Source organism: Pelmatolapia mariae, linkage group LG15 (assembly GCF_036321145.2).
Source record: "Pelmatolapia mariae isolate MD_Pm_ZW linkage group LG15, Pm_UMD_F_2, whole genome shotgun sequence".
NCBI classification, from domain to species: Eukaryota; Metazoa; Chordata; class Actinopteri; order Cichliformes; family Cichlidae; genus Pelmatolapia; species Pelmatolapia mariae.
Window position 1 is genome coordinate 39,338,979 of NC_086240.1, and position 15,606 is coordinate 39,354,584.

Here is a 15,606-nt window from a genome sequence, read left to right on the forward strand (position 1 = left end):
GAAAGGAGCGCCAGATAAATGGAAATTCCGCCCCCTGGTGTTGAAAACGCTTCCCTTTCCACACACACACACACACACATATATATATATATATATATATATATATATATATATATATATATATATTAGGGGTGCAACGATACTCGTATCGATATTGAACCGTTCGATACAGTGCTTTCGGTTCGGTACGCATGTGTATCGAACAATACAAAATTTTTAATTTATTTTATCAACTTTTCTTCTGACGATGCTGTCTGTGTTGAGAGCTCAGTGGATCTGCGTTCGACTACTCCGCCTAGGCTGCACTGTCGAGCGCAGATCCACTGAGCGCAGCGCAAGCTAGCAAGACAGAAGCTTAGCTCGTTGCAACATGGCAAATTGAACCTCCCCCACCCTCATTCAGATCTGGCCTTTGGAACTGTTTTGGTCTTCATGTGAAGTATGACCCTGAAGGTAAGCGCGTCATGGACAAAAGTAAAACAGTATGTCGGATGTGCCACGCAATGCTCAATTACATGGGTGGGAACTAGTGCGTTAGCGCAGTTTGCTCGTTAACGTGTTGACGCTGTCCAGCCCCACGCACGGGGCGATCCGCGGTAGCTCGTTAACGGAGATTTGCCGTGTTGTGGCATTAATGTCATTTCAGATTAACGCTGACAGCACTAGTGGGAACACAACGAATATGACTGCACATTTACTCCGACATCATCCTAGTGCAAAGACAAGTGGAAGCAGACAAAAACAACAAGCACGCATGATACAAACTTTACCCGAGTCATTTAGACAGCCGTTAGCACATGATTCTCCTTATGGGGACCTGATATGTTTAATATGCTGCTGAGAGTATACCCCAGAAGAAGCGTATAGTATAGCTTTTATTTTGGAAAGAGCCATTTCTCTGTAATAAACTCTCTTTTCCAAAGATGAGGGATTTCTCCATGAGATATTTATGTTTTTATTACTTTGTCGTTTCAGCAACATTAAATTTAAAAAACTGTACTTTTGAGTTAAAATATATATTTATAATTTTAATAAATGACAAATTAAAAAAGCATGAACATTTTTTGTATCGAAAAAATATCGAACCGTGACACCAAAGTATCGAACCGAACCGAACCGTGAATTTTGTGTATCGTTGCACCCCTAATATATATGTGTGTGCGCGTGTGTGTGTGTGTGTGTGTATATATATATATATATATATATATATATATATATATATATATACACACACACACACACACACACACGCGCACACACACACACTCAACTTTCAACCCTAAAGACTGAATACGGAACAAATTGCGCCCGTAGTGCTCATCGCAGATGAGCGGCTTCATGTTTTTTCTCTGCAGCTATGATCCGCAGCAGAGCAACCACTGCTGGCACTCTCATAAAAGAAACTTCACTGGACAACTGAGTGTGTTTGATTACTACAGACTGGAACTTAGCAGTGCACGCCTTCAGAGCTCAAAAGCAGAAATCTTCCAGTGTTTCTGTTTCTTCTCTAATGGAGCTGTCTTGCGCGTCAGCGAGATATATAGAGGACAGGAGACCTCACAGCTGCAAGGTATTTTCTTTTCTTTCTTTTTTCTTTTTAAGGATGAAATAAAATGACAAACTTATTTTTTTCAAGCAAGCAGACACATGCCTGATACTGCAAACCGACCGTGTTATCATGTTTGCATTCGTGTGCAGCTTCTGGAGCTCCATGTGCTGTTTGTGCCAGCTGACCAGTGGAATGTGAAGCTCAATAAAGTCCCTGCTGAAGCCACAGAGAGCTTCATATCAGCCGGTTTCATCAGGTGAAACTGCTGCAAATGTTTGTTTTAATATAGAAAACTCAAGATAAGGATTGTTTAACACTTCTCGACTGCACGTCCACTGTGCAGACACATATAAAAGATACTGAGATATGTTGTATTACTTACGCTTTGTTCTTAGGAAATTCGGTAATGTAATTGTCTGATAACAATGTCAGACTGCTTTAACATTGTTCAGTGCTTTAAAAGTGTTGCGATGATACAATTTTTCCAAGTCTCAGTTGAAAAATTACAGTATTACAGTTGCTGAACGTGTCATTTTGCTTTTTAAACTTGATAAATCAAATTTATTTGAGCACGCGATAGCTGACATGTAGCTTTTTTCTTGATCAATCCTGACTATCATTCTTTTTTTAACGTGGACACCACCTCTCCTTTTCTGTGACCTTAGGGTTTATCCTGATGTTACCCTGAAAACTCTTAGGAGTGAGCTGGGCGCTCTCCTTGGTGCACAGAGAAGCGTCAACAAATTCTCCTTCCTTAAATGTGTGGGGCGCAGTCTGGCGCTGGTGAGTGCAGCTGGCTGTTTAGTGCTCTTTTGTAGAGCTGATTGTATTTCACCAGGCACACAATAGAGAGAAACTGCACAGACAGTTTACTGCTCGGACTAAAGGGTGTAAAACGTGTGTGCGGGCGAGTGGGGAACACACTTTTTACTGCCGTGCCTTTTACAGCTTCCAAATTCTTGTCTGCTGCAGGTCAAAAGCAAACAGGAGCAAGACCTGAAAGTGAAAGTGTTCGCCCCACCCTATGTATGTAGAGTCAGTGTTGCATACTTAAATCTAAACATTTAATCGGATGATGCTTCTTTTTATGTAGTGGGTTGGTTCCAGTAACACATTGTTGTCACCTGTCGGCAGGCCACGCAGCCAGAGCTTTACTTGCTGCCCGCTGTGGAGAATGACAGCAGTGTTTGCTCTCGGTCTCTCACCCCTGACACCACCAGCACCTCCCCAGACCACCAGATCTATTACCACCCTCCCAAAACGTGCAGCCGGGCAACAGGAACAAAGGAGCCCATCAAATTCCCCCATATCCCCCAGTATTCCCATCAGCCCCCTCCCACACACCGGCTAGAAGAAGAGGAGGAGGAGGAAGAGGAAGAAGGGGATGATAGGAGCTACAGCTCTTCAGAAGGAGGTGGGGAGAAGGAAGGTGAAACTCTCTCCTTCATCAGGAGAGCAGAGCAGGAGTGTTTTCGAGGGCAGGAGCAAATGACACCCCAGCTTGCTTTGCACACACCCCAACTGCAAGGCTGCAGAGGTGGAGGTATGCTCTGGAGAAATGAGGCATGAAAGTCAGTTGAAGCAAGACAGAAAACATGTGAATGAGAGGGAGAAAGGTGTAAGAGTGAAGTTACAAGGAGTAGAGATAGTGAAGGTGGAGGAGTTTAAATACCTGAGGTCAACCATCCAAAATAATAGACGGTGCACAAGAGAGGTGAAGAAGAGAGTGCAAACAGGGTGGAGTGGGTGGAGACAAGTGCCATTTGTGACAGAACAATGAAAGCAAGAGTGAAAGACGGACAAGATTAGAAATGAATACATTAGTGGGACATCCCAGATTGAGCAGTTTGGAGACAACGTTAGAGAGGCAAAGCTAAAATGGTTTGGATATGCTCAGAGGAGGGACAGTTGATATATGGGACAAAGAATGTGCAATGTGGAGCAACTAGAAAGGAGGAAAAGAGGAAGACCTCGGAGAAAGTTCATGGATGTAGTGAAGGAGGACGTGCAGAGGGGTTGTGTAACAGAAGAGGATGCTAGGGTGAAATAAGAGGCAGATGATTCGCTGTGGTGACACCTAGAAGGAGCAGCCAAAAGAAGAAGTCGTTGTCTTGTATTTGATGCAATAAAATATCCCTCCATGTGCTGAAACTCTTAGAAAAGACAGATGCAGTTTTTCTACTTACAGATATCCAGCAGTGTGTGGCTGATTCAGCTCAGGTGAAGGAATTGCCAGAGAAAGAAGAAACCTGCAGAAAGAAGAAACATAACCAAAGAGGAAACAGAGCAGCCAGACATTCAGGAGTAGCCGAGTCCCTGGAGGACAGAGATTCAGGCTTCTCCCTAACAGACGGGTACCGAGCAGCCAGCATACTGACCTGAAAACTTCTTACTCCATGGACACGGCTGAAACTACCTGTATGTGTGTTTCAGGGTTGGGAAATCAAAAGAGGAACACGCGCTGAAGTCCATCAGAAACAATCGAACAGCCGGGGTAACGTGTGACATTTAGAAAAAACACAAAATATATCTTGGGTTGGTTACATGATCATCTCCTTTTCAGTGCTCTTTGTAAAACACTTTGCAGGATAATCTTCTGATGTTTTTCTGTTAAGCTGTCAGAAAGTCTAGCTCCGTTGTCTAAGCCTGCCAGATGCGTATCACCACCTTCAGGTTTAGACTTGGCCACAGTCACCTATGAAACGGCTGCTTCTCCAGTCCTTCACACAAACAGTAAGCCGGACGTATCTGCAGGCTTTATGCTAATTGTTATTAGTACAACTGACGGGCTTTTTATTTAAAAGGGGAAGAACTAATCAGTGAAATCAAGCTGGTACGGGAGGAGAGAAAGCAGCTGGAGAGGACGCGACAAGAGCTCCTGCGAAAGGGGAAAGACTTGTTAGCCCAGAACAGACACCGCAGGAACCAAGGTCAGCACCAGTCATCAGTTTGTCAGCAGTGCACTGCTGCAAACATGTAACATCTCAAACTCAGGACGTTTTTATATTTTTGCTGCTTTTAAAACTTGGATAAACCCAGAGGTTTTTAATTATTCTCCAATCTGAAAATGAGTTAAAGCGCTAACAATTTAGTGAAATTTTTTTTGTTAAAGTTGTTAACCAATTTGTCTCCATCCTTTTAACATAAAGCACGTGACAGCTGGAAAAAGAAATATTTTGAAGCCAAGAAGGCCACAGCGCCATTGGACGAGAACTTGAGAAACTTGAGACAAGAACTGGAGACGTTTTACAACAAAGTCCTGCATCAGCTGCAGGCCCGAGACAACAGAGCAAAGCCCAGACATCAAGGAAGATCCTCCATAAAGGTACAATCTAACCACACAATTCCCTTCTTTTTTTTTTTTTAAATGCATCTTCAGTATTAATATTAAAATCTCAGTGGCTCAGTTTCAGGTCTGTACAATGAACCAGTCATTACTTACACCTAGTTCTGGGTTGGACCCCCTTTTGCTTTCAGAACTGCTTTAATTCTTTATGCACAGATTCAACGAGATGCAGGAAACGTTCCTCAGAGATTTTGGTTCATATTAACATGATAGCATCACACAGTTCTGCAGATTTATCGGCTGCACATCCATGATTTGAATTTCCTGTTCCATCACATCCCAAAAACAACACTCTGCTAGGCCGTGGTATTTAAAAAAATGATGAAATGGTACTAACAGGGGCCAGTTTCTGACCCTACCATCCGAGCGTTGCAGCAGAAATAGAGTTGGATCAGACCAGGCAAAACTTTTCCAATTGTCTAATGTTTCCATTTTGGTGTAGCCTCAGCTTCCCTCAGGAGTGGCAGCCGGTGTGGCGTTCTTGCTGCTGTAGCCTTCAACCAAGCATATCAAAGTAACAATTTGTTGTCTTACTACCAGCAGTCAGGTAGTAAATGATAAATCATCTTTTTTCCCTATTCTGACGCTCAGTTTGAATTTCAGCAGCTCATCTCTACCGTGCTTACATGCCTAAACGCACTGTTTCTGCCATATGATTGGCTGATTTAGATATTTGTGTTAACGGGTAGTTGAACAGGTGTATCTAATTCAAATGGCCACTCGTCCATAAACAGTTTTCCACCCATAAACTTAATGACGGACTATCCGTTACAGAATGAGCTCATCATTCAGATCATGACTGAGAGCCACGAGATTGACAACCTGAAGAGGAAGGTAGAAGATGCCAAGATGAAGCTGGTAACGGAGATAAAGGTAAGTGATACTGTGAAAACTGTTAAAATAGCTGAGCTGGTTGCTCAAGAGACATATCATCAATAAAGTCATCTAATCACGGAGCACAGCAGAGCTCATTTTCTTGTGTTTCCTATGAATGTTTTTCTAGTTGAGAAAACAGGCTGCCACTGAGCTCAGAGCCCTGAAGGCTGAGCTGGCTCAGAAGAAGAGTCAGTCATCTCATCCTGGCCTGATGGGAAATACTCCACGGCACGGAGCACAAGTCCAGAGCAGCGCCACCCTGTTCAGAATAAACTGCACGTGAAAAACCCGTTTTCTGGTTTAATTATTTTGGACTTGAATGTGTCTTTCTTTTAATTAGTTATGTTATTTGATTGGACCAAAATAGTTTGCATTGTTTTATAATGTCGATTTAAGTTTGGGTTTCTCAGATGATGTAAACTCTGATGTGCTGAGATAACAAAATACCACTGCTTACTCTGTAATTTCATTCAAAGATTTATTAGAAACAAGTTTTATTTATTTATAAAAGTGCATAAATCTCAGTAAGCTCAGTGTAGGGACGTTTAAAGACTGGCTTTCCTTTTTAGAGAATCACAGTTATTTCGCTTAGCAAAGAGGAATGTAACCCAGTCAAAGGCAGCAGCAATAAAAGAAACAATTAACCCTCAAGTGCAAGTATGCCTCCCCGAGTCCACAACACCCCCTTTACTGCTACAAAGGGAGGTGTTGACTTGGCAACAAACGAAGCGGGCTCTGGGATGGTGGACATTTCTGCAGCTTTGTCATGTGCATGGCTAGCATCCTAAAAGAGCATTCCACATCATTGTTGTCTGTTGCCTGGCGACCGGATCATCACTGTAGTCCAAGATGTTGGCGTTCCACATGCCAATACCCCTCAGGGCCTTAGACATCATCGAATCCGCCTTTGGGCAAATACTCTGTGGGTCATCATACCAAACTTGATGGATTTGTCCGTCCTGGTCCTGGGGGGGGAAAGAAGCAACAACATAAATTTGATGATAGCGCCATCTTGTGGTCTGAAAAGATGTGTCCATCCACCCTGAGGGCAAATAGCAGAAATGTTTATAGTTGTTTCAGAAGGCTAATTCCTTCCGTTTGGGAAGTGACACTGCTGTACTTTAAAAGTGCATCCAGATAAACGGCTCTTCCCTGAAATACAAGCGCCACACAGGCATGAAGCTAGTCAAACTTAAACTTGGCAAAATACAAAGAACACAAGCCTGAAGAGATGATCATGAGTTGAAATCTTGGTTTGCATATTAATATTTGTTTTAAATATTAACTGGAGCTGAACAGTGCACAGATCCTTTCTTGCACATATTGCCTTTTTGGTCTGAGACGTAAAACATTTCGCCTGGAAGCAAAAAAACCAAAACCCAAATATTTGATAAAATACACATTTAATTTTATAATTAATTGAACACCTTATCCATGCTTTTGTATACTTCAAGAAGAAAAAGAATTTATCCTTAAAATATGAAAGAAAACTGAGCACCTTGTAATTGAAGTAGGGAGCCTGCTGCTCGTCGTCCCAGAGCCTGCCTGACATCGAGCTGTCGACCTGCTTCATGAGCCACTTGTAAGGTTTCTGTTTTCCAGCAGCATCGCTGCAAGGAACTCCACGGAAAGGCACTTTCTCTATAGAGCACACTCCCTCCTGGTGTGAGAAAAGAAATGACGGTGTGTTATAATAACAGGCAGAAGTGACCTCATATTATATCACATATGGCCCACACTGGGCAAGGTTAGTAATGCTATCGGCTAATAACCTATAAAAATGTCATTATCCCGCTTTGTTTAGCTGAATGAACAAACATCGTGTCCCCATTCGAGGATACACCTTTTTAAACATTCTGTTCAAAGGTGATTCCTAGTTTCTGTACTTATCAGTTTCAAATAATCTCAATAAATATCTAGAAGAAACTTAATATGCATTGCAAATAAGAGTTTAAGGCTCAGGAGAAAAATATGTTGCAGTTTTTTTGTTGTTGTTTTTTTCTTCATAATAAATAAAAATGCTGCTGTGACGGGGCCGGGGGGGTCTGTGTCCCACACTATCTGTTTGACTCTGTTTGAGCTGATGAGGTTTTCCAGTAACAGCACAGCATGTGCAAGATTGGAAGAACAAGAAGAGATCATCATCATAGCATCATGATACAGAAGTGTGACGTCCAGTTAAACTATGGACTAAATGAATGACAGTCTGAGACAAAGTAAAATAAATAATAGCATTTAAAGGATCGCAAGTGTGTTTATCAAGTTTAACTGCAGTTCGTCTGATAGTTGCTGTGACATTTTATATACAAAAGCACCGACATTATAGTGGCACTGTGAGAGAAGTCAGAGGACTGCCACAGTCCAGTCTGAAGCAGATCCACGCAGAAGATGTTTCGATATTTCAGAAGAGAAATCGCTAGTCTTCAAAAACCTTCAACAACAAACTAATCCTCACTTTTATTTTTTAATGAACAATCTCCTACCTGGGAAAAGTTGAGGCATGGATAGTCATAGCCGTACCATGGCACTCCCATCACTATCTTCTTTGGACTGATCTTCAGATTCAAATACTGGTCATAAGCTACAAAGAAAGACACCAAGTATTTCACGTCATTGTCTTAGGCATGTTGTTGTAAATCTACTTTTCTCCTGTTCTACTATAAAACCAGACCACAAACCATCGAGTGTCTGACGGAGAGGAGCGTTTGCCATTGCAATGCAGTCGCCGGTGATCTGGCTCTGCTCGTCGTAGGACATCACAAACAGCAAGTCGCAGGATTCGGCAATGGTTACGTAATCATAGCAGCGCTTATCAATGCATTTTGGTGACCAAGCAACATCAAATGAGACCTGAGGAATCAGGAAAAGGTAAACATCAACGGGATGATGATTTTAAAATCACTCAGAAAGTGCTCATAGGCCTTTATTCATTTACCCAGTCTTGCCAAAAGACTTTTTATCTGATTTAGTGCTCAGCTCAGATAAAATAATTATAGTGGGTGATGTGTTTGTAACGATATAGAAAAATAAGCACGTCTTGTGAAGACTGGTGAAGTTGGGTTTAGTATGGATTTCAAACTGAGAGACTGGCCTTGGAAAATTACCGTTGTCTCCGAGTGCCCAGTCATTCCGCTTTACCTGAGAACCTGGGATCTCCCTGTGAAACATCTCAGTGGTCTCCTTGACCAGAGATGTTAAGGCATAGTACTCTGGTGAGCCCTCTTCCACAGCTTGTTCAATGTCTATGTTAATCCCATCCATAAACTGACTCTTGGCCAACATGACCTTGTCTGTTATCCACGCAGTTCTGTTGTCCTGGTCCACAATATAGGAGAGGGGGACATCACCTTTACCCAATAACACAAAAAGATAGACAAATGTACAAAAACTCAATGAGAAGAAGCACCACATACAGTACTGTGCAAAAGTATTGAGCCAGCCCTGGTTTCTTTATATCCAGACTTTCTTGCAATTTATTTAAGTTGTCTTGAGCAACAGTCTTTCTTTGGACATTGGCTGATTGTTCACTCATCAGTCCTTGTATCTGATCGTTTTCAGAGGAATGTTTCTTTGTTTAGACGCTGACCTATGAATCATTCGGGCATAAAAGGCAGCTAATTCAAGGGATGAACCAGGGTTGTGTCTACACATAACAATTTGTCAGAAAAAAAAACACATTTTAAATATTATCTTTAAGCACTTTGTTACCAATCTGTTACAAAGATGCACAAATTGTTCTAATTTCTTTATCTACAACTATGAATCCAAATTTGAAATTTGTATTTTGCTTCAAATCATCAACGGTATGTACAGGAGGAGGTCAGGAGAGGTGTAGAGCAGTGATTGTTGACAGAAAGAAATCGTGTTTAAGAAAGTTCAGGTTTTTTTGCTGAGAAATAAAGGTGGTAATACCGAATGTTGACTTTCAAGCTTGTTAGAATTTTAAAAATTATTTTTTCTTTGTGTATTGTGATTCCATGTATGTTTGCATATGTTTCAATAAATTTCCTATTAAAATAAAAAGCAGTGAGGGGTGCTGCTGTGAACTTAACAGTCACAGGATTCATACCAATAGACATAAATGGAAAAATGAAATATGGAATTATCACAACATCAGTGCAAGTATTGAGAGATATTTGATTACATGTAGGTAAACTCCAGTCAGCTCTTAGTATAATAAAGAAAGTTATCTTACCTTTGAGGACGACCCGTGCACCTTTGGAGTGAGCGTAACACATGAGCTCAGCATCATATTTTCCAAACGCTGCCACTGTTGTTACCATGCTCCAGTTGTAGGATTTCCATGTCTTCCCACCCACGTCAAATATAAACACCTGAAAAGAGTGACCACACACACACACACACACACACACACACACACACACACACACACACAAAATTAAAACACATACAGTGGCATAATAGCAAAGCTAATGATGAGGATTTACTGAAAGTACGGTCAGGTCAGAACTGTTAAGTACTGTATGTGTAAAGGAACATCTGGTATGCCTACTGAACAGCTGTCTAAAAAAAATAAAATAATCAGAAACTGAAGATTAAAGTGGGATTTACTGATTATCTGAGAGTTATATGGTCGAGTGTATAATTTTGTAACCTTATGATGGTGTTCATTCTTGGTCAAGCCTCCCCTGAAAACCAGATTTTAACCTCTGGAGACTTCCTGGTTAAATAGGTAAATGTAGACAAATACCATCCTCGTTCTTCTGCACTTCTTCTGTACGATTGATGTCAAATAAACTGTTATTGAAACTATTTGCCCGAATGATTTTTGGTCAACAAAATCCTGCATTCAGCAGAGCAAGCATAAATACATGTTTATAGAAAGCACTTCACTATTTCACAGTGGAACTTTATGAAGTTGAATATATTTAGCTTTAACAGAAAAGCCCCTGGTGTTCCAGCAGGGCTTTGATGTGCCTTGTAAATGGGAAGTGAAAATACTGTCATGTGTTTAGAGTATTATTCCAACAGGGGCGACCTCCAGGCAGGTATGGACACATTCTTATCAGCACGGAAGAAACAGAAGAGCTAAAAAGTTCTATTTATATGTTTTATGGCATAAAACAACAACAACAAAATAAAGTGTTGGTGGGATTGTTTTTTTTGTTTGTTTTTTTTACCCTTACTGGGGAATACTGAAGTTTCCTCAAGCTCCTAAGTAGAAAAAAATTCTGGGGGTGTTTTCTTAATTTTTAATGGCCTGTGGTTAATAGATGCAGCATTAACCACAAGCATAAAATTAAATTAAATTAAATGAACAGACTATGTTACCCAGATTTATATAAACTCAGCACAAACAGTAAGGAATTTTGTGTTTGTGCGATAGCAGAATAAGCTGTTTGGTATTGGTGGAGAAGATTTGACAAGTTTTTCATGGGCACAACCCACAAATGCACAAATTTCCCTACAAATGTGGCACCGTTTATGAGGAAACAATCATGCTTTTCATTAATATTAGATTTTTTGCCTAGAAGCACTGTTACAACAAAGAAATAATGAACCAAACACAAACTTCAAAGGGCCACACATTCACCGTGTTCTCCTGAGAGCGCGTAACGAGAACAGTGTGTGATGACATGGGGCAGGACTGCGATTATCTGGAAACCAATACGAGGTTCAGTGTGTGTGCGGACTATTGAGCTGGTCCCTGGACACACACACAGAGCTGGGAGCTCGCCTAACTGGAAAGCAGCCCTGTTAGTTTCACCTGAGGATGGTCTCTAAGAGATATTGTCAAACAGCTGAATCATATTTTTATAACATGCTGCAAAGCGGATGATCTTCAGGCCAGATGGGCCTCAAAATGGGGAACTTATTCAAATATAACACTGCCTGCATGAACAAACAGGAGTAGCAGCAGCAGTTTGAAACCAGAGAGTTGTAGACAATCAATTTAACTTCGTTTATTCTTTAAAAAAGTTAAAGACCTGATGTTTTTGTCTATATCTGCAGCGGGGTTGTCAAACTCAGTTTACATCACGGGCCACATAACTGAAGTGGGCTGAACCAGGGTGAAGTGTAAAGAATTTTAACTACACATTTAAATGTTACTGAAAAAGCTCACTCCCACGCCTAATGGGCCCACTATGTTTCTATAGTACATCTGTGGTTTGCTTGTTATTGTTTTCCTGTTACTTAATCGCTTTGGTGTAGCATGAATTACAATAGAGGTCTCTAACTGGTAGGAAAAACTGTAAAACTTATTTTTTTTAAAAAAATACAGTTAAAAGCTGTATTTAACCTTTGCCCTTCTTCATACTTTCCAAAGCCATCCAGCGGCCGGACTGAAGTCTTTGCCGGGCCGAATCTGGGCCACGAGCCTTATAGTTTTACACCTGTAATCGACACTAAAGAGGACTGGTAGCTACTGAGTCACACCTCCATCATAAGACCAACTTTTATTATTACAGTGGCGAGCAGCACTTGTGTGATAAAGCGACAGCACCAAGCAGCAACCTTAGCTCATTGCAGTTGTTTGTAATCAGAGTAAATCCTCAACGTGACTTCACCTGTTTCCAATGAGCTTTTAAACCAACAGCACCAACACTTACGTGATTTACGCCACCACACTGTCTGTAAAGTGTCTCAGATATCTCTGGCTGCGTGCGATGAGCGGAGGGTTCAAAGGTTTTTTGTTTTTTTCGGCCAAGTTTTAGCAGCAACAGGTTGGTCAACTAAGTTTACCTCGAAGTCTTTCTCCTCGCGGATCTGCTGGCAGAGCTCCGGTCTCTCACACGGACACACGCTGGACCTACAGGCGGCCAGGAGCGAGCACAAAATCACAAGAAAGCTCAACATTTTTAGCAGAAAGAGGAAATTTTAGCGCAGAGTGAACCCGTGCGACTGTGAGCTGCCCTACGGCGTGCGAGATGGGACAAACTTCTGCTGTCATTTATCCGTACAGCTTCAGAAAACAAAGTAATCCAAGTCGCTAGGAAAAAAATTAAATAGATATATTTCTATATTACAGAAAAAGTGGGCCAGGCTGCCAACAGAGGTCAAAGTAAACCAGGTAAATATTGACAGATTTGAGTTCAGGGGCAGAACACATCTCCAAATGATGATCTCTGATCTAACCTTCCCAATTATGATATGGGTCAATTTGACCCATTATCACCCTCTCTTCCTTTGATCAGTTACACAAATGTGTCTTTGTCAAGTGTTATTCTGTTCGGGTCATCATAAAGTACCACATAAATACTTTACAAAGAAACTCTTGAAAGCTTTGATATTTAATGTGAGTCATCTCTTTTTATTTGCAGGCTTTTAAGGGAACTTAATACAGGTATTTTGAGTGTTGTGCTTCCTTTGGCCTTTTATTTAAAAAAAAAAACAAACCCAAACACTATATACAGTATTTCCATTGAGATGGATCCCAGTTATAGTTATCTGTGAAGCCAGATTACAACAACCGTGTGTCTTAACCAAAAGTATACATGTCCTAAAGACATAAAGGTCTGAATGGTTTGTTGTAATTATTATATAGCTGTGCTCCAGTGCTATTGTGACACATCTTTGAGGTAATTTTTTATTGATATTTATTCTCTAAGATGCACGTAAAGCAAGTTTCTAGGACTGTCTTCATTTATGTGTGCAGAATTGTCAAATAATAGCAATATCCTAACTCTAATAGCAATATCCTAACTCTTTATCATCAGTGTTCCTTAAAAGTCCCTTAAAAAGTTGATCCAGGGCACTGCATCAAGAGCACTCCCTTCCTTCTTTAAAGATGAGGCTTAAAACAATCGCTTTTCACAAAAGTCAGCACATGTGAACTAAAATCATCTCTTATTTATGTTTCTGTGCTCTTCTCTCCTTCATTCTTGGTGTATTTACACATCACTGAATTATCATGAACAGCAGAAAAGAAGAATTTAAGGATTTTGAAGGTAATTTAACTGGTCGAAATGAGGAGAAGACCTTTGGTGTAACAAAGAGAGGAGAAAAGAAGCATCCAGCAGTTAGGGGAGCAAAAATCAGCATGTGATGACCAGCACACCATCTGCCAATCAGGCCTTCACAGGAGAGCCAGCAGATGTCAGGAGTCCAATGAAAACCCTCTGTGTGTACGTGAGGGTGAGGAGGAGGTGTTTGCTCCCAGTGTCACACTCTGCATGATGTTTCCAGCAATCAGCACGCTGTGTCCAGTTTTTAGTGCATCTGAATGAACAACTGTCTGACATTTTGGCAAAAGCTAACCTGCTAAAGATGTTGGGCACCAGATGAAACGATGATGTGTTTTGTACTCAGGGTGTAATAATGTGGCATTACGTGAACACTACAAATTGTGGTGTTTGTTCAAACGTGAAATTTGCAGCTTTTGTTTGGCTTCAAGAACAGCTGGTCATGAGCAAAACACTGAATATCTCTAAAAAGCAAAAATAAATAAATACATTTAGCTGAATTGATGTTTTGTTCTACCTGATTTTAATAATTGAAAATATAAAAATGAGCTGGTGAAATCATTTTGTCAAATAATTTTTCTTTGGCAGAGATTCAGATCTACTTACAGTTTTATCCAGCATTGCTGAGCATCGTTATTTATTCATTTATTCTTTACAATTGTATATAGAATAATAATTGTATCTCAACAGTATAAATAACCCTGTAACACTTGGATTAATAATTTTGCACAGTTTACTCACACAAACACACACAATTAATCGTTAAGTTAAAAACAATCAGAGGTGTTGGGGTGGGGGATACCAGATTATTGGAACATGTGAATTGCTTGTAGAACTTCATTTAAAATACTATAAATTTATTGTGTGTACAAGTCAAAAAGGGGAGGGGAGGGGGGGGCAGACCTGAAATTAGCCTGTGTCTCATAATAGCTGGGAAACGTGACCTCGTCCTCATTCACTGATAGAGACAAATGAAAGAGGTACCAACAAACAGGACAGGGCTCGTTTACACTGAGGATGATAAGAAGTGTGATGTAGAAGAATAGGTGTGGGGATTTCATTGTCACAAGTTGTGTCTGATGCTTGTAGACGTGAACCTTTACCTTTTCCCCTTTGTTAATAAATATAGTGGTGCATGAAAAATCTGAATGAAATATTCTTCGTTTTGTATTATCTGCAAAATAATTTTGCAATTCACAAAATCATGAAGTGTGAATGTGTTTCAATGAAACAATTTACATCTAAATGAGAAAACACAGATCAGTTAATAAGTAGTTACAAAATGCCATCAATACATGTGGATAAGTAGTGCCTCAATAAGTCCTGACCAGTCTGTGGTCTGAATCCTTTTTGAATTTTCTGTTAGTAGATTTAAATTTAGGGTTTTTAATGAGTTTTATTGCTTTTTTGTTTCTTGTTCTAATATTTATCAATCACATTAAAAAAAAACATGGCCGTTTTGTATTTAATTTTTTTTAATTACTCTGCATTTGAATTTGTCACTCAACTCTCACTTATTTTTTAAGTATATTAATAGCCTCTGAAAACGTGTGCATGAGCTTTTATATCTGTTGATGCCTTATAAGCTGTTCCTGGCATCCCAAATCCACCCCAAGACAAAACAGAACTCACAATTTCAATATAAAATTTTTTTATTACTCATTTGATTTTTATTAAATTAGATAATTTATTTTATGATTCTTAAAAAAAACCTGTGACAGTGGTTGTTAAGTCAACATGTGTTGGCTTATTGACTTTTGAAAGGTGCTCTTGGTCATGGCCAGTCGCAGGAGCAAGATGACATGACTGTGAAAAACTCGCGTGCCAGGGCACATTGACATTTCACTGAATTATTAAGTGGAAACAAATCATATCTGTGTGAGATAATTATTTAACTTTTGTCCAGTAAT

At 40.2% G+C, this 15,606-nt stretch overlaps 2 protein-coding genes across 2 annotated transcripts; one reads left to right on the top strand and one right to left on the bottom strand.

Moving 5' to 3' along the window:
• The first annotated feature begins 266 nt into the window (after positions 1–266).
• On the top strand, positions 267–6,081 carry spata1 (spermatogenesis associated 1). The gene is made up of 13 exons (XM_063495415.1): positions 267–453; positions 1,356–1,570; positions 1,699–1,805; positions 2,215–2,332; positions 2,522–2,575; positions 2,684–3,092; positions 3,738–3,903; positions 3,983–4,043; positions 4,165–4,282; positions 4,354–4,479; positions 4,699–4,874; positions 5,670–5,768; positions 5,899–6,081. Exons 2-13 carry the CDS (start codon positions 1,511–1,513, stop codon positions 6,052–6,054), a joined length of 1,650 nt encoding a protein of 549 aa, XP_063351485.1. The 5' UTR covers positions 267–453; positions 1,356–1,510; the 3' UTR covers positions 6,055–6,081.
• A 201-nt stretch (positions 6,082–6,282) lies between these two features.
• Positions 6,283–12,642, bottom strand: ctbs (chitobiase, di-N-acetyl-). Its single transcript, XM_063494515.1, has 7 exons — positions 12,477–12,642; positions 9,967–10,105; positions 8,910–9,118; positions 8,450–8,621; positions 8,255–8,352; positions 7,270–7,431; positions 6,283–6,736 (listed from the first exon to the last, which is right to left on the bottom strand). The coding sequence occupies exons 1-7, from the start codon at positions 12,588–12,590 to the stop codon at positions 6,548–6,550; spliced, it is 1,083 nt and encodes a 360-aa protein (XP_063350585.1). The 5' UTR covers positions 12,591–12,642; the 3' UTR covers positions 6,283–6,547.
• Positions 12,643–15,606: the final 2,964 nt, after the last annotated feature.